We start from the raw sequence: 22,223 nt of genomic DNA, 5'->3' as shown, positions 1-22,223 counted from the left end.
TCAAAACAACAACCTTTCCCTCAATGTCAGCAAAACTAAAGAATTAGTCATTGACTTCAAGAGGCGGGGGGGGGGCAAGACAAGATAGTGCAAATGCTCCTGTCCACAGCAAACAGTGTTGAGTTCGAGAGCTTCAAGTTCCTAGGAGTTAATATCACCACCAATAGCCTGTAATGGTCCGACCACAGAGATGTCGCAGCTAAGAAAGCTCACAAACACCTCTACTTCCACCGGAGGCTAAAGAAATTTGTCATAACCCACTCAATCCTTACCAAGTACCATTAGGTTCGGACAGTTTCTATCCAGCTATTATAAGACTACTAAATTGTTCTTTGTACAATAAATTGGGTTGTTGACCTCTCAATCTAGTTAGTTATGATCTTGCAACTTGTTTAACTGTACTGCACTTTCCCTGTAGACGTTGCACTTTATTCTGCATTGATAGCATTGTAGCTTGTTCTACCTTAATGCACAGTGCAATGCTGAATAGCATACAAAAAAAGCTTTTCAGTGCATCTCAGTACACGGCAATAATAAACAAATTCAAACCACTCGCATTCATCCAGATACAAAAACTGGCAACTGTAAAGGGGAAAAAAAAGGCAACCCAAAGGATAGAATAAAATAACAATAACCAGCGTATATTTAAAAGGATCCTTCTGAATTTTTTTTGATCAATCTCTCATTCGTTCCTTCTCACCCTTGTCTTTATCTCCAATTACAACTGACACATGGTTCAGATAAAAACCACAGTAATCTTGCAAGTAACAAAAATAATAGAGTCTATGTATTTTAGGATTCTTACTTCTTCAATTGCAGCATCTTGGAGCAGTGATCTAATGTCTAAACGTAACATATGTCGTGGAGTTGAATCCCAATGATCAGCCATCTGTAAAACAATACAGAATACATGCCAATCAATAGCCACAGCAATTGACTACTTATTTAGTATCCAAGTTGATGAGACAATTGGTAATAAAAAGTCTTCTTCACCACCGGGAAACAACTTTTAGGAATAATGTCCAGAGTAAATTTGAATCTCATCCAGCTAGGTCTTTATGGAACAGAGTTGCCTTTTTGTTAAGCTTATCAGTAACTCCCTGAAATGAAAAGAATTGGGAAATGAAATTTTCAACTTTGTATAGGTATATTTAAGGTGAGCTGTTAATAGATTCAGTATTTCAGCTCAATTCAAGGTCAATGCAGAGATGAGTAATCTAAAAAAAAATTGATCAAATCTCATTTACTTCAATCTTAATCATATACTTGCTTGCCACTGTCAAAACCATGAATATAGATCACACTCAGGGCCTTAAAAATAGAAATACAGATTATTCACCTTATTGATTTCCTTCAATTTGCGTCCATGAATGTTCCTTTTCGCACAGGTTTGATTATCGGCACTCACTTCTGCAATATAAACCTAGAGCGAGAGAGAGAAATCATATTAATTCATTCAAATTCAAATTACAGCAACTTAAAAAAACAAGAATAGAAAATGCAGATTCTTTCTTGGAAAAATGCTCCCTCAAATGGCAATTTTTTCCTCCTTTAGAAATCTTCTATATAGCATAATCTAAATCAGCAATTCTGAGGATTTACTAACTACATAAAATGTTAATGCCACTTGTGAGAATAATTACTACTTAGTAGTTGTACATTCATAGAGAACCTCAGAGTCATAGAGAAGTACAGCACAGAAACAGGACCTTTGGCCCACCTAGTCCATTCTGAAACCATTTAAACTGCCTACTCCCATCGACCTGCACCAGGACCATTGCCTTCCATACCCCTATCATCCATACACTGATCCAAACTTTTCGTAAGCATTGAAATTGAGCTCTCATGCACTACTTAAGCTGGCAGCTCATTCCACACACTCACAACCCTCTGAGCGAGTAAGTTTTCCCTCATATTCCCCTTAAATTTTTCACCTTTCACCCTTAACCCATGACTCTGGTTGTAGTCCTATCCAGCCTCAGTAGAAAAAGCCTGCTTGCATTTACCCTATTTATACCTGTCATAATTTGGTATATCTCTATCAAATCTCCTTTCAATCTTCTAAGTTCTAAGGAATACAGTCCTAACCTATTCAATCTTTCCTAGCTATTAATTCAGCTATTTGTGTTCAATATTCACAATTTCCTTCTTAAAATTTGCACCAATCTGTATTCCTTTAAGACTTTAACCAGGGATTTATTAACCTTCCTTTGGTTTCCCAAAGCAACTCTCTGAAGTACCTTATGTACAAAGTTGTCTCACCTCAAAGCCTTTAGTTTTGGCTGCACTCCATAACTGTTCAAAATGCTTAACTCTGTTATTAATGGCATCCACAATGATGAAGGGGAAAAAGCCATCATCCAGCGTTTTACGGAATGTTTTAAACATGCTGCTTCTGTACGTGTCTTCCATTTCTGGCTCGTATTCGTACTCTAAGACCTAATGGGCAGACAGCATAAGAAAAGTGGAAAGAAAAGAGAATGGTCAAATTATCATGCAAAGGAAACTAGTCAGCTGTTCTGTTTCAGATAATAGTCATTTTGATAACTCACTGCACTTGCAGAACTACTCTGCAAATATGAACTTCCTAACCCTTTGTCACATCCAGTGAAATCAAACTTCTATTCCTCACCAAGTTCCTACACTCCATATATAATGATTGAAACTTGTCTCAAATACAAATATTCCTAGGGCACTGGCAACTGTTCAGTCTAAATGGATTTGTCAGGTAAATGGTTAACAACTACACCATCAAAGGTGCCTCTGAAACTTATCCTGAACTAAGAAACACGCTCGTTTAATGAAATCAAGAACCAAAGAAGTTCAAATAAATATCAAAATACTGTAAATATATAATACTAAGCAGGCCAGACAACAACTGTGGAAGAACTAGGACCAAAATTAATACTTCAATCCAAGTATTTTGTGAGAAAAGGAAGAGAAAACAAATTAGCTTCAGCTGAAGAGAAAATGGAGGAGAGACATATAGTATAATGGAAAGATCTGATAGAATGAGACCAAATAATAAAAGTGACAGTGAGATCATGCTTGTCTAGGTTAAAATCTTCAAAATGAAAGGTGTTCTGTACCAGTAGAAAATGCTAGCCAAAATCACAAATAGATGACAGTCAGATATTGAGATAGATTGAGTTACATACATAAACTTGGGATAAATTTGATAACAAGTACTGAAGATCGCATGATGGTCAGGTGAAAAATGAGGTGCTATTTCTTAAGCTTGCTTTGGCGCTTAATGTAAAATGTAGACTAGAGAGGTAGGTCAGAGTGAGTGCACGATGAAGAAGTAACTGACAGGCAACTGAAGCTCAGGGTCACTCCAGTTCTGCAAAATGATTAATTTGTAAGTTCACCAATTGAGATCAATTAGATCCCTCTGTGATCAATTATGTTTTGGTCTCAAAGCTTTGAAACTTTTACCAGAAATTGTGCAGAATTACATCTAAATTTGAAAAGCCTTCTCACAACTTTGGAAGCCATAGCCTTCTTCAGTAACTGCAGTGAATCTGTCATTGTGCATAGAGTTGTACAGCAAGTAAACAGGTCCTTCAGCCCCACTTGTCCATCTCGATAGAGATGCATACCCACCACTCCCCAGACTCTACTAAAAGTATAAAGAGTAGTACAACTTTCAGAGAAGGGAACAGCACAGGGAATCCTGAATGCCTTTTTAATTGGACCTCCTGGCAGTGACCAAGCTCTCTAATAGAATGCCCAGATGGGATAATGGGGTGCCAATCAATCAGGATACTTTGTCATGGATGATTTTGAGTTGCAGTTGCTGGTACGACACTCATCCAGGTGACTGGAGAGTGTTTCATTATACTGCTGATTTGACTTTGTAAACAGTGGAAAGGCCAAGGGTGCCAGGAGGTGAATGTATGTGGTTGATCTGAGTTTCCCATTATGACCCAAAGGATACTGACATCAATGTATGACACATGCATGTGGTTAGACTCTTGTTGGAGGTGGTCATTAACCCAGCAGCATTGTGTCTGAGGTACCAAAAGGCTTTTTGGTCAACATATGGATCAAGGCTGTGATGAACTCTGAAGCTGAATGATCCTAGTGTAACCCAAACTGAGCATACAAAAACAACATAATGTAGTATTTACAGTGGTGCTAGAAAGTCTGTGAACCTCTGAGAATTTTCTCTATTTCTGCATAAATATAACCTAAAATATGATCAGATCTTCACGCAAGTCCTAAAACTAGATAAAGAGAACCCACTTAAATGAATAATACAGAAAACATTATACTGGTTCATTTATTTAAGAGAAAAATGATCCAATATTACATGTATTTATCGGGAAAAGTATGTGAAACTCAGGATTATCTGTTCATTTAAAGGGGAAATTAGAGTCGGGTGTTTCAATCAATGGGATGACAATCAGATGTGAGTTTGGAAGGCCCTGGCCTATTTGAAGAACATAAATCTGGGTCTTCACTATCAAAGTCTGATCTTCACCACAGAGGTTTTTGGAGGTGTGCCATGCCTCGATCAAAGATTTCTGAGGACCTCAGAAAGAAAAGTTGTTGATGCTCACCATGCTGGAAAAGACAGTTTCTAAAGAGTTTGGGCTCCACCACTCCATAGTCAGGCAGATGGTGTAACAAATGGAGGAAACTGAACACTGTTGTTACTCTCCCCAGGCATGGTCACCGACAAAAATCACTCCAAGAGCAAGATTATGTAATATTCCAGGAGGTCACAAAGAACCATGGGCTAACATCTAAGGAGCTACAGACCTCTCTTGCATTGGCTAACGTCAGTGTTCATGAGTCTACCATCAGGCAAACACTGAACAATAGTGTACATGGCAGGATTGCAAGGAGAAAGTCACTACTCTCTAAGAAGAACATTGCTGCCTGTCTGACGTTTGTTAATCACCATGTGGAAAAGCCAGATGGGTATTAAAAGAATGTTCTGTGGACAGGTGAGTCCAAAATATAACTTTATGGCTTAAATGAGAAGTGGTCTGTTTGGTAAAAAGCAAACACAGCATTCCAGCATAGGAACCTCATCCTATCTGTGAGACATGGTGGTGGCAGTGTCATGGTTTGTGCCTGCTTTGCTGCCTTGGGACCTCAGCACAGCTTGCCATCATTAATGGAGCCATGAATTCTGAATTGTACCCAGAAAATTCTACAGGAAAATGTCAGGGTATCTGTCTGTGAACTGAAGCTGAAGAGAAAGTGGATCATGTAGCAAGACAACGACCTTAAAGACACAAGTTAATCTACCAAAAATTAGTGAATTTCATCTTTTTAAGAGACCATAAGACACAGGAGCAGAATTAGGCCATTCAGCCCTTCAAATCCTCTCTGCCATTCCATCACAGCTGATCCCAGATCCCACTTAATCTCATACACCTGGCTTCTGGCCATAACCTTTGATGCCCTGACTAATCAGAAAAGTATTAATTTTCACTTTATATATATCCAAAGGTCTTTGCCTCCACAGCTGTCTGTGGCAGAACCTTCCACAGATTCACTACTCTCTGGCTAAAAACATTCCTCTTTACCTCTGTTCCAAAGGGTTGTCCCTCAATTTTGAGACTGTGCCCTCTAGTTTTGGATACCCCCACCATAGGAAACGTCCTCTCCACATTCCCTTTCAACATTCGGTAGGCTTCAATGAGATCCCCATGCATTCTTCTAAATTCCAGTGGATACAGGCCAAAAGCTGCAAATGCTCCTAATATGCAAACCCCTTCATTCCCAGAATCATCCTTGTGAACCTCCTCTGGACTCTCTCCAATAGTAACACATCCTTTCTGAGATATGGGGCCCAAACTGTTGACAATACTCCAAGTGCAGCCTGACTAGTGTCTTATAAAGGCTCTAAATTGCCTCCTTGTTTGTACAGTGCCATGTAAAAGTTTGGGCACCCCTGGTCAAAATTTCTCTTACTGTGAATAGCTAAGTGAGTAAAAAATGACCAGATTTCCAAAAGGCTTAAGGTTAAAAATGACACATTTAATATTTTAAGCAAGAAAACTTCTTTATTTCCATCTTTTACAGTTTCAAAATAACAAAAAAGGAAAAGGGCCCGAAGCAAAAGTTTGGGCACCCTGCATGGTCAGTACTTAGTAACACCCCATTTGACAAGTATCACAGCTTGTAAACGCTTTCTGTAGCCAGCTAAGAGTCTTTCAATTCTTGTTTGGGGGATTTTCATCCATTCTTCCTTGCAAAAGGCTTCTAGTTCTGTGAGATTCTTGGGCCATCTTGCATGCACAGCTCTTTTGAGGTCTATCCACAGATTTTTGATGATGTTTAGGTCAGGGGACTGTGAGGGTTATGGCAAAACCTTCAGCTTGTGCCTCTTGAGGTAGTCCATTGTAGATTTTGAGGTGTGTTTAGGCTCATTATCCTGTTGTAGAAGCCATCCTCTTTTCATCTTCAGCTTTTTTACAGACGGTGTGATGTTTGCTTCCAGAATTTGCCAGTATTTAATTGAATTCATTCTTCCCTCTACCAGTGATATGTTCCCCGTGCCACTGGCTGCAACACAAGCATGATCAATCCACCCCCGTGCTTAACAGTTGGAGAGGTGTTCCAAAAAGTTCTATTCAAATGGTTCAAAGGAGCATCGAAACAAGCTGGATGTATTTTGGAAACCAGTCCTGTGGACTGATGAAGTTAAAATAGAACCTTTTGGCCGCAATGAGCAAAGGTATGTTTGGAGAAAAAAAGGTGCAGAATTTCATGAAAAGAACACCTCTCCAACTGTTAAGCATGGGAGTGGATCGATCATGCTTTGGGCTTGTGTTGCAGCCAGTGGCATGGGGAACATTTACCGGTAGAGGGAAGAATGAATTCAATTAAATACCAGCAAATTCTGGAAGCAAACATCACACCGTCTGTAAAAGAGCTGAAGATGAAAAATGGATGGCTTCTACAACAGGATAATGATCCTAAACACACCTCAAAATTCACAATGGACTACCTCAAGAGGCGCAAGCTGAAGGTTTTGCCATAACCCTCACAGTCCCCCGACCTAAACATCATCGAGAATTTGTGGATAGACCTCAAAAGAGCAGAGCATGCAAGACCGCCCAAGAATCTCACAGAACTAGAAGCCTTTTGCTAGGAAGAATGGGCGAAAATCCCCCAAACAAGAATTGAAAGATCCTTAGCTGGCTACAAAAAGTGTTTAAGCTGTAATACTTGCCAAATGGGGTGTTACTAAGTACTACCATGCAGGGTGCCCAAACTTTTGCTTCAGGCCCTTTTCCTTTCTTGTTATTTTGAAACTGTAAAAGATGGAAATAAAAAAGTTTTCTTGCTTAAAATATTAAAGAAATGTGTCATCTTTAACTTTATGCCTTTTGGAAATCAGTTCATCTTTTACTTGCTTAGCTATTCACAGTAACAGAAATTTTGACCAGGGGTGCCCAACTTTTGCATGCCACTGTATATTCTATTCCCCTTGAAATTAATGCCAACATTGCATTTGCTGCCTTTACCACAGACTCAACATTTAAAATGACCTTCTGGGAGTCTTGCACAAGGTCTCACTAGTCCCTCTGCACCTCTGATGTTTGAATTTAGATAATAGTCTGCACTTCTGTTTCCTCTACCAAAATGCATAATCATACATTTCTCAACACTGTATTCCATTTGCCACTTTTCGCCCATTCTTCCAATCTGTCTAAGTCCTTCTGCAATCACGTTGCTTTCTCAGCACTACCTAGCCCTCCACCTACCTTCGTATCATCAACAAACTTTGCCACAAAGCCATCAATTTCATTATCTAAATCATTAACAATGTGAAACATAGCAGTCCCAACACTGACGGCTGAGGAACACTACTAGTCACTGGCAGCCAACCAGAAAAAGCCCCTTTTATTCCCACTTGCAGCCTCCTGCCTGTCAGTCATTCCTCTATCCATGCTAGTATCTTTCCTGTAATGCCATGGGATTTTATCTTGTTAAGCAGCCACATGTGTGGCACCTTTTCAAATGCCTTCTGAAAATCCAAGTAAATGACATCCACTGCCTCCCCCTTGTCCACCCTGCTTGTTACTTCCTCAGAGAACTCTAACAGATTTGTCAAGCAAGATTTCCCTTTACAGAAAACATGCTGACTTTGTTTTATTTTATCATTAGTCTCCAAGTACCCTGACACCTCATCCTTAATGATGGACTTCAACACTTTCCGAACCATCAAGGCTAGGCTAACTGGCCTAAAATTTCCTTTCTTTTGCCTTCCTCCATTCTCATAGAGTGGAAAGTGCTGACCTTAATCCTACAGAAATGTTGTGGATGGACCTGAAGCAAGCAGTTCATGCAAGGAAGCCCACCAACATCCCAGAGCTGAAGCAGTTTTGTAAGGAGGAATGGTCTAAAACTCCCCCAAGCTGATGTGCAGGAGTGATCAGCAGTTACTGGCAACGTTTGGTTGAAGTTATTGCTGCACAAGTGGGTCACACCAGTTACTGAAAGCAAAGGTTCACACACTTTTTCCAACAAATGCACATAGTATTGGATCATTTTTCTCAATAAATAAATGAAAAAAGTATAATTTTTTTCATGTTATTTGTTTAACTGGGTTCTCTTTATCTAGTTCTAGAACTTGCTTGAAGATCTGATCACATTTTAGGTCATATTTACGCAGAAATAGACAAAATTCTATGGGTCTTACAAACTTTCTAGCACCACTGTATTTCCAATGTTGTGACAGTGAGTTAAAATAAAGATGGTCAGTGGGTAGATAAATGTTTAAAGATCAGAAGAAACAAACCTCTGTGATTTCTCCCCAAAAAAAAGGTAATTTCTTCAAAAAATGGTACGTGGAGGAGAGCTAGAGTGCCTTGAAAACCCAAACATTTGTTCACATAAATTAGTATTACAACCAGAGATTTTAATCAATTTCAATGAAAATTTTTATTTGTGAATCTCATGTGGTTTTTTTTTGATGTCTCAATTTGCACGATGTGGTGGATCCAGATTTGCCCAATCCTCCTTGCAAAATTTCTTTAGCCAGAGGGTGACGAATCTGTGGAATTCGATGCCACAGGCATCTGTGGCTGCCAGGTCACTTGATGCAGTTAATTCGGAGGTTGATAGGTTTCTGATTAGTCAGGATGTGAAAGGTTATGGGGAGAAGGCAGGAGAATGGAGTTGAGAGGGAAATGGATCAGCCATGATGAATTGGTGCCATTGACTCAATGGGCTGAATGGCTTACTACTACTCATCTGTATTGTGGTTTTATGCTAAGGAAGCAGAGGGGTTGCAGAAGGACTTAAGATCAGAAGATCTAGGAGCAGAATTAGGCCTATCTAGTCTGCTCTGCCATTTTATTATAGCTGATCCATTTTCCCTCCAGCCATCAAATTCTGCATCTCCACTTTAAAGGACATCCTTCTATTCTGAGGCTGTGTCCTCTGGTCTTAAGACTCCCCCACCATAGGAAACATCCTCTCCACATCCACTCTATAGAAACGTTTTAACATTTGATAGGTATCAAAGAGATCACTCCTCAGTCTTCTGAATTCCACTGAGTACAGGCCCAGAGCCATCAAATGCTCTTCATATGACAAGCCTTTCAATCCTAGAATCACTTTCATGAACCTCCTTTAAACCCTCTCTAATGCCAGCACATCCTTTCTTCGATTTAAGATTAGGAAAATGGGCAAAGAATTGGCAGATGGAATACAGTGTCAGGAAGAGTACGGTCATGCATTTTGGTAGAAGAAATAAAAACATAAACTATTTTCTATGTTAATGGTCGGGGTCCATGGCATAAAGAAGTTTGGAAACCTGTTTCAAATGGAGAGAAAATTCAAAATGACTTGGGAGTCTTCATGCGGGATTCCTGAAAGGTTAATTTGCAGGTCGAGTAGGTAGTGAGGTGTTAGTATTCATTTTGAGAGGACGAAAAGCAAGGATGTAATGTCAAGCCTTTATAAGGCACTGATGAGGCTTCACTTAGAATACTGTGAGCAATTTTGGGCCCCTTATCTAAGAAAGAATGTGCTGACATTGGAGATGGTTCAAAGGAGGCTCACAAAAATAATTCTGGGATTGAAAGCTTATCATATGAGGAGCGTTTGATGGCTCTGGGCCTGTGCTCACTGGAATTCAGAAGAATGAGAAGGGATCTCATTAAAACCTATCAAATGTTGAAAGGCCCTGATAAAGTGGATTTGCATAGGATGCTTCCTACAGTTGGGGAGTGTAGGACCAGAAGACGTAGCTCTGTGGAGGTCAAGTCATTGAATACATTTAAGGCAGAGGTTGATAGATCCTTGATTAGTCACGGCATGAAGGGATACAGAGAGAAGGCAGGAGATTGGGGCTGACAGGGAAATGGATCAGTCATGATGAACAAACATAAAATGCTGGAAAATGCAGCAGGCCGGGTAACATCTATGGAAAAAGAATACAATCAATGTTTCAGGCAGAGACTCTTTGGCTGGACCGGAGAAAAAATGCTGAGGAGGTGATTTAAAAGGTGGGGGAGGGGAGAGAGAAACACAAGGTGACAGGTGAAGCCTGAAGGGGGAGGGATGCAGTAAAGAGCTGGGAAGTTGATTGATGAAGGAGATACAGGGCTAGAGAAGGGGCAAGTCTGATAGAAAAGGACAGAAGGCCCTGGGAGAAAGAAAAGGAGGGAGGAACATCAGAGGGAGGCGATAGGCAGGCAAGGAGATAAGATGAGAGAGGGAAAAGGAGATGATGAGTGGTGAAGGAGGGGCCTGTGGTTAAAGTTAAAGATGGCACTAGAGGATGACTTCTCACTGCGAAACATTTAAATTCTTCTTATTCTAATGTCTCTACATTCCTTTTCAGGGTGGCTAGGATCCTGTCGGGATCTATGATCTACAGCGGCACTCAAACTGCAGTTCTGCATGGTGGCATGTTCTCATTCTCGGAGCTTGCCGATCAGCCGTTTTTCAATATGTTCAGGTTTGGCCTGGACTCGGGCACCTTCAGGGCCTTGCGTGGCCTGGTGAACACAAATTCTCACTGGTGTTGTGAACTGAAGCGTAGCAGGAGCCAGAACATCGATGACAGTGAGAGTGGCTGTCTGAGTGCTCTACACTGATAAATCGCACTCTCTTTCAATGGTGAGAGAGAGTTTGCTGCCGATTCTCGAGTTGGGGAACTCAAAATAAAAAACACTTCAGAATGACTGTAATATCAAAATAGTCACTGTTGTCTCCCTTGTTAGTGAGAAAGAGTGCCTGTGGGATGTCAAAATTGTTGGAGTCAACAGTTTCTTTTAGACGTACTGTAAATCATTGTCTCGCTTTAGGTGCTTTGCTGTTGCTTGTGTGGTGGGTGGTGGGAATGCTAATGCTTTATGCTGGAATAAGTAGGAGGAGGGTTGCTGCAACTTGCTGCTGTTTGTGTGTGGAAAGGGGGCAGGGGCTTTGGGGTTCTCATGTCTTTTGTCACTCATACTTTGGGATTTTTCTTCTGTTTCAAGGATGTCTGTGGAGAGTATCAATTCTAGTCTGTATATTATATACATTCTCTGACATTAAATGGAATCATTGAACCACCATCAGGGACACGTATTACCTCAGATATGCTCTCATCTTGCTGCTGCCATCATGAAGGTGGTATAGGAGCCTCAGGAGTCACATCACTAGGTTCAAGAATAGCTATTACCCCTCAACCATCAGGCTCTTGAACCAAAGGGGATAAATTCACTCAAACTTCATGTGCCCCATCATTGAAATGTTCTCACAACCCATGGACTCACTTTCAAGGACTCTTCTTCTCATGTTCTCAATACTTATTGCTCAGTAATTTACTACCATCATTTTTCTTTTTTGTATTTGCACAGATTGTTGTCTTTTGCACACTGGTTGAATGTCCAAGTTGGTGCAATCTTCCATTGATTCTGATATGGCTATTATCCTCTTGTGGATTAACTGAGTATATCCGCAAGAAAATGAATCTCAGGATTGCATATGGTGACACATGTACTTTGATAACAGATTTACTTTGAATGGCGAAATTTTGCTCCATTGTGTTGTACAAAGCTAATAGAGACTTATCTAAAAAGACTTTAATAGCTGAGAGAGGTGGTTCAACTAAGGACTGAGCAAAGGCCGATGAATACTTTTTGAATTGCTGACATTTCAGTTTTTGAATATTTAACTTCTCATGGTTTACAATTTTCCGTATTTTGGGCCCTATTGTGAATATACGAGCATGTGCTTCACAAGTAAAAATTCTTAGTTAAATTTATCAAAATTCCTGGTTGTTATACTCATTTATGTCAACAAATTTGGGGAATGAATACTTTCTCAAGGCGCAGTATGCATTACATAGGCATACATGCATAGATATCTCCATTAGATACTTATGTATGTTTTTCTTGTGAATGCTGCTTATAAAATGCTATGTGCATGTGATGCTGCTGCAATTTCACTGCACATGTGCATGCATTTGACAATAATTCTATCTCCTGTGATCATAATTCTATCTCTTTTACCATAGCTTTGGAGAGGGATAGGAACAGACAAGTTAGGAAAGCATTTTATTGGAGTAAGGGGAAATATGAAGCTATCAGGCAGGAACTTGGAAGCATAAATTGGGAACAGATGTTCTCAGGGAAATGTACGGCAGAAATGTGGCAAATGTTCAGGGGATACTTGTGTGGTGTTCTGCATAGGTACGTTCCAATGAGACAGGGAAAAGGTGGTAGGGTACAGGAACCATGGTGTACAAAGGCTGTTGAAAATCTAGTCAAGAAGAAAAGAAAAGTAAAAGGTTCAAAAGACAAGGTGATCATAGAGATCTAGAAAATTATAAGGCTAGCAGGAAGGAGCTTAAAAATGTAATCAGGAGAGCCAGAAGGGGCCATGAGAAGGCCTTTGGCGAGCAGGATTAAGGAAAACCCCAAGGCATTCTACAAGTATGCGAAGATCAAGAGGATAAGATGTGAGAGAATAGGACCAATCAAGTGTGACAGTGGAAAAGTGTGTGTGGAACTGGAGGAGATAACAGAGGTACTTAATGGATACTTTGCTTCAGTATTCACTATGATAAAGGACCTTGGCAATTGTAGGGATGACTTACAGCGGACTGAAAAGCTTGAGTACACAGGCACGAAGAAAGAGGATGTGCAGGAGCTTTTGGAAAGTATATAGTTGGATAAGTCACCAGGACCGAACGAGATATACCCCAGGCTACAGTGGGAGGGAAGGGAGGAGATTGCTAAGCCTCTGGCAATGATCTTTGCATCATCAATGGGGGACAGGAGAGGTTCTGGAGGATTGGAGGGTTGCATATGTTGTTACCTTATTCAAGAAAGGGAGTAGAGACAGCCCAGGAATTTTTTGAGGATGTGACTGAACACAATGATGAAGGTTAGAGCAGAAGATGTAATGCATATGGATATCAGCAAGGCATTTGATAAGATACCCCATGCAAGGCTTATTGAGAAAGTAAGGAGGCTTTGTGGATCTAGAATTGGCTTGTCCACGGAGGGTAAACAGTGGTTGTAGACGGGTCATATTCTGCATGGAGGTTGGTGACCAATGGTATGCCTCAGGGATCTGTTTTGGGACCTCTTCTCTTCATGAATTTTATAAACGACCTGAATGAGGAAGTGGAGGGATGGATTAGTAAATCTGCTATTGACACAAAGGTTGAGGGTGTTGTGGATAGTCTGGAGGGCTGTCAGAGGTAAGAGTGGGACATTGATAGGATGCAAAAATGGACTGACAAGTGGCAGATGGAATTCAACCCAGATAAGTGTGAGGTGGTTCATTTTGGTAGGCCAAATATGATGGCAGAATATAGTATTAATGGTAAGACTCTCGGCAGTGTGGAGGATCAGAGGGATCTTGGGGTCTGTGTCCATAGGACACTCAAAGCTGCTGCACAGGTTGACTCTGTGGCTAAGGCGGCATATGGTGTAATGGCCTTCATCAACCATGGGATTGAGTCCAGGAGCCGAGAGATAATGTTACAGCTGTATAGAACCCTGGTCAGACCCCACTTGGAGCACTGTGCTCAGTTCTGGTCACCTCAGTACAGGAAGAATGCGGAAACTATAGAAAGGGTGCAGAGGAGATTTACAAGGATGTTGCCTGGATTGGGGAGCATGCCTTATCAGAATAGATTGAGTGAACATCACCTTTTTCTCCTTGGAGCAACAGAGGATGAGAAGTGACCTGATAGAAGTGTATAAGATGACGAGAAGCATTGATCGTGTAGGTAGTCAGAGGTTTTTCCCCAGGGCTGAAATGGCTAACACGAGAGGGCACAGTTTTAAGATGCTTGGAAGTAGATGCAGAGGGGATGTCAGGGGTAAGGTTTTTACGCAGAGAGTGGTGAGTGCGTGGAATGGGCTGCCAGTGACTGTGGTGGAGGTGGATACAATAGGGTCATTTAAGAGACACCTAGATAGGTACATGGAGCTTAGAAAAAGGGCTATGGGTAACCCTAGGTAATTTCTAAAGTAAGTACATGTTCGGCATAGCATTGTGGGTCCTAGCGCCTGCATTGTGCTGTAGATTTTCTATGTTTCTACAAGCTTAATTTTGATCTTGAAATACATCTCCGACATCTACAACTATATGATCTTCAAGCTTGAATGACCAGGGAACATTATTATATGTACAATGTGGAGTTCATTTGCTTTTATTTTGAAGCATGTACCTTCTTTTTAATTCGTTTGCCACTGTCTGGATCCTTCACCACTTTCTCCACTTCGGTCATGAAGTAATCATCCAAGCTGAGAACTCGTGGTGCAGCTCCTCCATTGTCTACCTCCTTATCCTAAAAATGAAAGAAATGCAAACTAAATACTTAAGATGATAAGCTAATGCAGAGTCTGTGCAAAGAAGATCTAATTGTTTAGTTTAATATGATTATGCTTAAGAGCAAATTAATCCTTAACTTTGCATAATGAAGTGCCCGCACCACTCAATAAAACAACTATTTAATCACTTAAATTTATTGTCACGAGTACAAAGCGATACATGAATTAGTACATTCAATCTCTGCTGACAAACACTACATATGACAAATTATTTTTAAGATCCAATTATGCACAGCAAGGTGCAAAGATTTTTAAGAAATACCTGATTAAATAATGTGTGCGTAACTTCTGCCAAGATACTCGTAAGTCAGTAGACATCGTGTCTTGGAAATACCTTTCAGATAGCCAGCATCAGCAGTTGTTTTGATTTTCAAGGCAAATATCCTGCCTGTTTAATATCCCCATTGCTAAGGCAATGAATTTTACAGTTAAGTGTCAGAGTAATACAGCACAAAAGGTCCATGCCTACCCCACAGTGCTCTCCCTGTTCGTTCCAGTTGCTCACATTTGGCCCATTACCCTCCAAATCATTCCCGTCCACATACCTACCCCACTGCCTCTTAAATGTTGCAATTGTACCTGTCTCGACTAATGCCTCTGGAACTTCATTCCAAGCAATGGTGCCACACACGAGGCTGCCTAACAAGCTTCAAGCCCATGGTATTACAGGAAAGACTCTAGCATGGATAAAGCAGTGGCTAACTGTCGGGAAGCAAAAAATGGGAATAAAGGGAACTGTTCTGATTGGCTGCCAGTGACTAGTGGTGTTCAACGGGGGTTTGTGTTTGGACCAATTCTTTTTACATTATATGTCAATGATTTGGATGACTGAATTGATGGCTTTGTTGTAGTTTTCAGATGATATGAAGATAGGTGGAGGGGCAGATAGTTTTGAAGAAGTAGAGAGGTTACCAAAGGACTTAGAGTAGGGGAATAGGCAAAGAAATGGCAGATGGAATCGTGTCAGGAAGTGTATGGTCATAAACTTGGGTAGAAGAAATGAAAGGGTTGACTATTTTCTAAATGGAGAGAAAGTACAAAAAACAGAGGTGAAAACTGAGTCTGTGATCAAAAAGGAAAATGCAATGTTAGCATTCATTTCGAGAGGACTAGAATATAAAAGCAAGGATGTAATGTTGAGACTTTATAAAGCACTAGTGAGCCCTCACTTGGACCTCTTATCTTAAGAAAGGATGTGCACAAACTGGAGGAGATTCAAAGAAAGTTCACGAAGATGATTCCAGGATTGAATGGCTTGACATTATGATGTGTGTTTGTTGGCTGTGGGCACATATTCACAAGAATTCAGAAGAATGAGGAGTGACCTCATTGAAACCTATTGAATGTTGAAAAGCCTTGATATGGTAGATGTGGAGATGATATTTCCCTTGGTGGAAGTGTCAGCCTCAGAATAGAGGAGCATCCTTTTAGAAGAGGAGGAATTTCTTTAGCCAGAGAGTGGTGAGTCTGTGGAATTCTTGCCATTGGCAGCTTGGAGGCCGAATCTTTATGAATATTTAAGGCAGAGGCTGATAGATTCTTGATTGATCAGGGCACGAAGGGATATGGCGAGAAGGCAGGGGATTGGGGCTGAGAGGAAAATTTGAATCAACCACGATGGAATGGTGCAGCAGACTCAATAGGCCTAATTCTGCTCCTATATCTTATAGTCAATAGACAATAGGTGCAGGAGTAGGCCGTTTGGCCCTTTGAGTCAGCACCACCATTCACTGTGAGCATGGCTGATCAACCACAATCAGCACCCTTTTCCTGCCTTCTCCCCATATCCCTTGACTCCACTATCTTTAAGAGCTCTATCTAACTCTTTCTTGAAAGCATCCAGAGAATTGGCCTCCACTGCCTTCTGAGGCAGAGCACTCCACAGACCCACAACTCTCTGGGTGAAAAAGTTTTTCATCAACTCTGTTCTAAATGGCCTACCCCTTATTCTTAAACTGTAGCCTCTGGTTCTGGACTCCCCCAACATTGGGAACATGTTTCCTGCCTCTAGCGTGTCCAATCCCTTAATAATCTTATATGTTTCAATCAGATCCCCTCTCATCCTTCTAAATTCCAGTGTACACAAGCCCAGTCGCTCCAATCTTTCAACATATGACAGTCCCGCCTTCCTGGGAATTAATCTCGTGAACCTATGCTGCACTCCCTCAACAGCAAGAATGTCCTTCCTCAAATTTGGAGACCAAAACTACACACAATGCTCCAGGTGTGGTCTCACCAGGGCCCTGTACAACTGCAGAAGGACCTCTTTGCTCCTTTACTCAACTCCCTTTGTTATGAAGGCCAACATGCCATTAGCTTTCTTCACTGCCTGCTGTATCTACATGCTTACTTTCAGAGACTGATGAACAAGGACACCAAGATCTCGTTGTACTTCCCCTTTTCCTAACTTGACACCATTCAGATAGTAATCTGCCTTCTTGTTCTTGCCACCAAAGTGAATAACCTCACATTTATCCACATTAAACTGCATCTGCCATGCACCTGCCCACTCACCCAACCTGTTCAAGTCATCCTGCATTCTCATACCATCCTCCTCACATGTCACACTGCCACCCAGCTTTGTGTCATCTGCAAATTTGCTAATGTTACTTTTAATCCCTTCATCTAAATCATTAATGTATTTTGTAAATAGCTGCGGTCCCCCACTAGTCACTGCCTGCCATTCTGAAAGGGACCTGTTAATCCCTACTCTTTGTTTCCTGTCTGCCAACCAATTTTCTATCCATGTCAGTACCCTACCCCCAATACCATGTGCTCCAATTTTGCCCACTAATCTCCTAGGTAGGACCTTATCAAAGGCTTTCTGAAAGTCCAGGTACACTACATCCACTGGCTCTCCCTTGTCCATTTTCATAGTAACATCCTCAAAAAATTCCAAAAGATTAGTCAAGCATGATTTCCCCTTTGTAAATCCATGCTGACTCAGATCGATCCTGTTACTGCTATCCAAATGTGCCGCTATTTCATCTTTTATAATTGACTCCAGCATCTTCCCCATCACTGATGTCAGGCTAACTGGTCTATAATTCCCATTTCTCTCTCCCTCCTTACTTAAAAAGTGTGATAACATTAGCTACCCTCCAATCCAAAGGAACTGATCCTGAATCTATAGAACATTGGAAAATGATTACCAATGCGTCCATGATTTGTGGGCATGTGGCCAAGTGGTTAAGGCATTAGACTAGTGACCTGAAGGTCGTGAGCTCGAGCCCCAGCCGAAGGAACGTGTTGTGTCCTTGAGCAAGGCACTTAATCACACATTGCTCTGCGACGACACTGGTGCCAAGCTGTATGGGTCCTAATGCCTTCCTTCCCTTGGACAACATCAGTGTTGTGGAGAGGGGAGACTTGCAGCATGGGCAACTGCTGGTCTTCCATACAACCTTGCCCAGGCCTGCGCCCTGGAGAGTGAAGACTTTCCAGGTGCAGATCCATGGTCTTGCAAGGCTAACGGATGCCTTTACTTGCCACGATTTCTAGAGCCACCTCCTTAAGTACACTGGAATGCAGACCTTTGTCTACCCTGCTTGGTATTTCCTCGAAAAACTCCCACAGATTTGTCAGGTAAGATTTCCCTTTACAGAAACCATGCTGACTTTGACTTATTTTATCATTAGTCTCCAAGTACCCTGAAACTTCATCCTTAATAACACTTTCCCACCCACTGAGGTTAGGCTAACTGGCCTATAGTTTCTTTTCTTTTGCCTTCCTCCCTTCTTAAAGAGTGGAGAGATATTTCCAATCTTCCAGCCCTCTGGGGCCATACAAGAATCAAGTGATTATTGAAAGATCATGACCAATGCATCCGTTATCTCTTCAACAACTGCTCTCAGGACTCCGGGCTGTAGTCCATCTGGTCCAGGTGCCTTATCCACCTTAAGACCTTTGAGTTTGCCTAACAATGGCACTCACTCCTGCTCTCTGATACTCACGGACCTCTGGCATACAGCTAGTGTCTTCCCCATGAAGACAGGTGCAAAATCCCCATTATTGTACTGAGAAGATCCCAATCCACCTACTGTTTTTTTTTTGGCTCTCCTCCATTATGTCTTGTTTAAGTTTGGGAAAATAAGGAGTCGGACGTTTGACACATCTTTTAAATTTGAGCAAACTTGGCAACTTTTTATTCAATATTTTCATATGATCCAATTCTTTTACTTTTTCAGTTAATTTTTTTCTTCTCCGCGTAGTTTTAGATTTGACCAGAAGGACTTTTCCTTTTTTTTAAACTGTATCCTCAAAATGGACTGCCCAGTCCCTTTTTGTTTGTTTTAGGTTAGTTTAGTGGGTTTTTTTTTCTCAATAACAGAAATCTTCAGTCTTTTTTCTATGAACTATTAAGAGGAGAAATGGTTCTTTTCTTTCTTTATAGTAGCTTAATACTATACATGATTTTGACAGTGTATATTCCTTTCTTTGTACTATTATTGAAATATGTATTTGAGATAACCTCTCCTCTGGTTTGTATTTATCCCTATTCTTTTAAATCCATAAAAAAAAGATTGAAAGTGAAGTTCATCTGCCATTTCTTTGTCCCCCATTACTACCTCACCAGCATCATTTTCCAGCTCTCACCTCTTTATATAACTGAAAAAAAATTTGGTATCCTATTTTATATTGTTGGCTAGTTTGCTCTCGTACTTCATCTTTTCCCTTCTTTTAGCTTTTTTAGTTGCCTTTTGTTAGATTTTGAAAGCTTCCCAATCATCCAATTCCCCCTGACTTTTGCTACCTGATATGCCCTTTCTTTGGCTTTTATGTAGCCCTTAACTTCCCCTGTCAGCCACAGTTGTCTACCCGTCATTTGAGAACAAATTCTTCTGTGGGACATATCTATCCTGCGCCCTGTGAACTATTCGCAGGAACTTTAGCCACCTCTGCTCTGCCGTCATTCCCACCAGTATCCTCCCCCAGTCCACCCGGGCAAAGTACTCGCTCATGCCTCTGTAATTCCCTTTACTCCATTGCGATTCTGATACATGTGACTTATGTTTCTAAAATACAGCATGAATTCACTCATATTATGATCACTGCGTCCTCAGGGTTTCTTTACATTAAGCTTTCTAATATGATATGGGTTATTACAGAACACCCAATCTAAAGTAGCCTTCCCCTGAGTAGCCTCAAGCACATCTCATAGGCATTCAACAAATTCCCTCTCCTGTGATCCGACACCAATCTGATTTTCCCAATCCCCTTGCATACTGGTCCCCCATTACAACTGTGTCATTACCCTTATTACATGCCTTTTCCAGCTCCCTTTGCAATCTCAACCCCACATCTTGGCTACTATGTGGAGGCCTATATATGATTCCCATAATGGTTTTTTAACCCTTGCAATTTCTTTAACTCCATCCACAAAAATGCAACCTTCTCTGACCCTATGTCACTTCTTTCTAAAGATGTAATTCCATCCCTTACTAACAGAGCCACACTACCACTTATGCCTTCCTGCCTGTCCTTTTGATACTAAGAATATCCTTTGATGTTAAGCTCCCAACTATGGCCTTTCTGCCACGACTCAGTGATACCCACATCATACCAACCAATCTCTAATTGCGCCACGAGTTCATCCACCTTATTCTGAATGCTTATATACATATAATTTATATACAACACTTTCAGTCTTGCATTCTTCCCCCTTTTGAATTTTGCTTCTGTGGTACAATTTAACTCTTTGTTCTGTCGACATTTGTACCCAATCATTGGCTTGACCTTCCTTACATTCATCATCTACTTGTAAACCTGCTGGCTCATCCTCAGCTCTATCATACTGGTTCCTATCCCCCTGCCGTATTAGTTTAAACCACTCCCAGCAGTTCTAGTAAACCTGCTTGCAAGAATAGTGGTCCTCCTCGGATTCAAGTGCAACCTGTCCCATTCGTACAGCTCACACCTGCCCTAGAAGAGGTCCCAAATATCCAGAAATCTGATTCCCTGTTCCCTGTTCCAATTCTTCAGCCACACATTTATCTGCCATTTCATTCCATTCCCATCCTCACTGTTGCGTGGCACAGGCAGAAATCCTGAGATTACTGCCCATGAGGTCTTGCTTCTCAGCTTCCTTCATAACTCTGTCTTCTTTTATCAGGACGTCCTCCCTTTTTCTACCATGTCATTAGTACCAATATTTACCATAACTTCTGGCTACTCACCCTCCCTTTTCAGGAAATTGTAGATGTGTTCAGAAACATTTTCACATCCACAGAATCACCTACCTGTCCCCCTGACTATAGAGTCCCCTATTACTGCTTCCATCCTCTTCAGTTACCTACCCTTCTGAGCTAGTCATAGTCATACTTAATTGATCCCGGGGAAACTGGAGACTCAGTGCCACAGGCTTCCCATAGGTAGTCCCTAATGTCCCTACTCCTAAACTTGATGTCCTGACTGAAAAGACTCACATGCTGAATGCATTCTTCACCACCCTGTCTACTTGCATGGCTGCTTTCAGCAATGAGTGTAGTGGGACAGAGGAACATACTCACATATATGGGAGAATACTGGCTGAATGCCCGCAGTCTTCCATTGATTCTATTATGGTTATTATTCTGTCATGGATTTATTGATTATGCCCATAAGAAAATTACTCAGGGTTGTATATGGTGACATATATGTACTTTGATAATAAATTTACTTTGAACTTTAAATCTACTTTGAACTCCATTCCACAACACTCACCAGTGCCCTGCCATTCAATCTGTAAGTCCTACCCTGGCTTGAAATATCCAAAAAGCATTACCTCACACTTATTCAAGTTGAAATCCATTTGCCATTCCTCATCCCATCTCCTTAACTGATTAAGATCTCTTTGCAATTCACTGTAACCTGCTTGTAATCAGCAAATTCCCCTAATTTAATATCATCGGCAAATTTGCTAATCTTTCCTTGTACGGACATATCCAAATTGTTTAATTTTATAATGAATAACAGAGGTCCCAACACTGATCCCTGGGACATCCCGCTCATCACAGGCCTTGAGTCCGAGAATCAAATTCAACTATCACCCTTTACTCCCTATCATCAAGCCAATTCTGAATCCACCTTGACAGCTCCCCTGAACCCAGTGACCTAATCTTCTAGATCAGTCTCCCAGGTGGGATCTTGTCAAAGGCCTTACAAATGTCCATGTAGACAACATTCACTGCCGAACTTTCATCTATCCCCTTAGTTATCTCTATAGAAAACGCCAAAAGATTTGTCAGATATGATCTCCCACACACAAAACTATGCCATTCCTGATCAGGCCTAGACTATCCAAGTGATAGTGGATCTTGTCCCTCAGAATTCCTTCCAGTAACTTCCTTACAAATGAAGTCAGCCTCACCAGCCTGTAGCTCTCTGGATTATCCTTACTACCCTTGAACAATGGAATAACATTAGCTACCC

The 22,223-nt window shown here is 41.1% G+C and overlaps 1 protein-coding gene across 3 annotated transcripts in view; it reads right to left on the bottom strand.

Annotated features, from left to right (window-relative positions):
* The window catches only part of ylpm1 (YLP motif containing 1), a 117,014-nt gene that overhangs the window by 28,312 nt on the left and 66,479 nt on the right, over nt 1-22,223 (bottom strand). For all 3 annotated transcript variants that reach the window (XM_072273974.1, XM_072273965.1, XM_072273955.1), the window contains exons 14-17: nt 14,651-14,770; nt 2,263-2,439; nt 1,340-1,423; nt 806-889 (exon numbers count right to left, since the gene is read on the bottom strand). In XM_072273974.1, the coding sequence (XP_072130075.1) occupies nt 806-889; nt 1,340-1,423; nt 2,263-2,439; nt 14,651-14,770 (465 nt within the window). The remainder of the gene's footprint in view (nt 1-805; nt 890-1,339; nt 1,424-2,262; nt 2,440-14,650; nt 14,771-22,223) is intronic.

This window comes from Mobula birostris, chromosome 1, assembly GCF_030028105.1.
Source record: "Mobula birostris isolate sMobBir1 chromosome 1, sMobBir1.hap1, whole genome shotgun sequence".
In the NCBI taxonomy this organism is placed as follows: domain Eukaryota; kingdom Metazoa; phylum Chordata; class Chondrichthyes; order Myliobatiformes; family Myliobatidae; genus Mobula; species Mobula birostris.
This window is presented reverse-complemented; position numbering and strand designations above follow the sequence as displayed.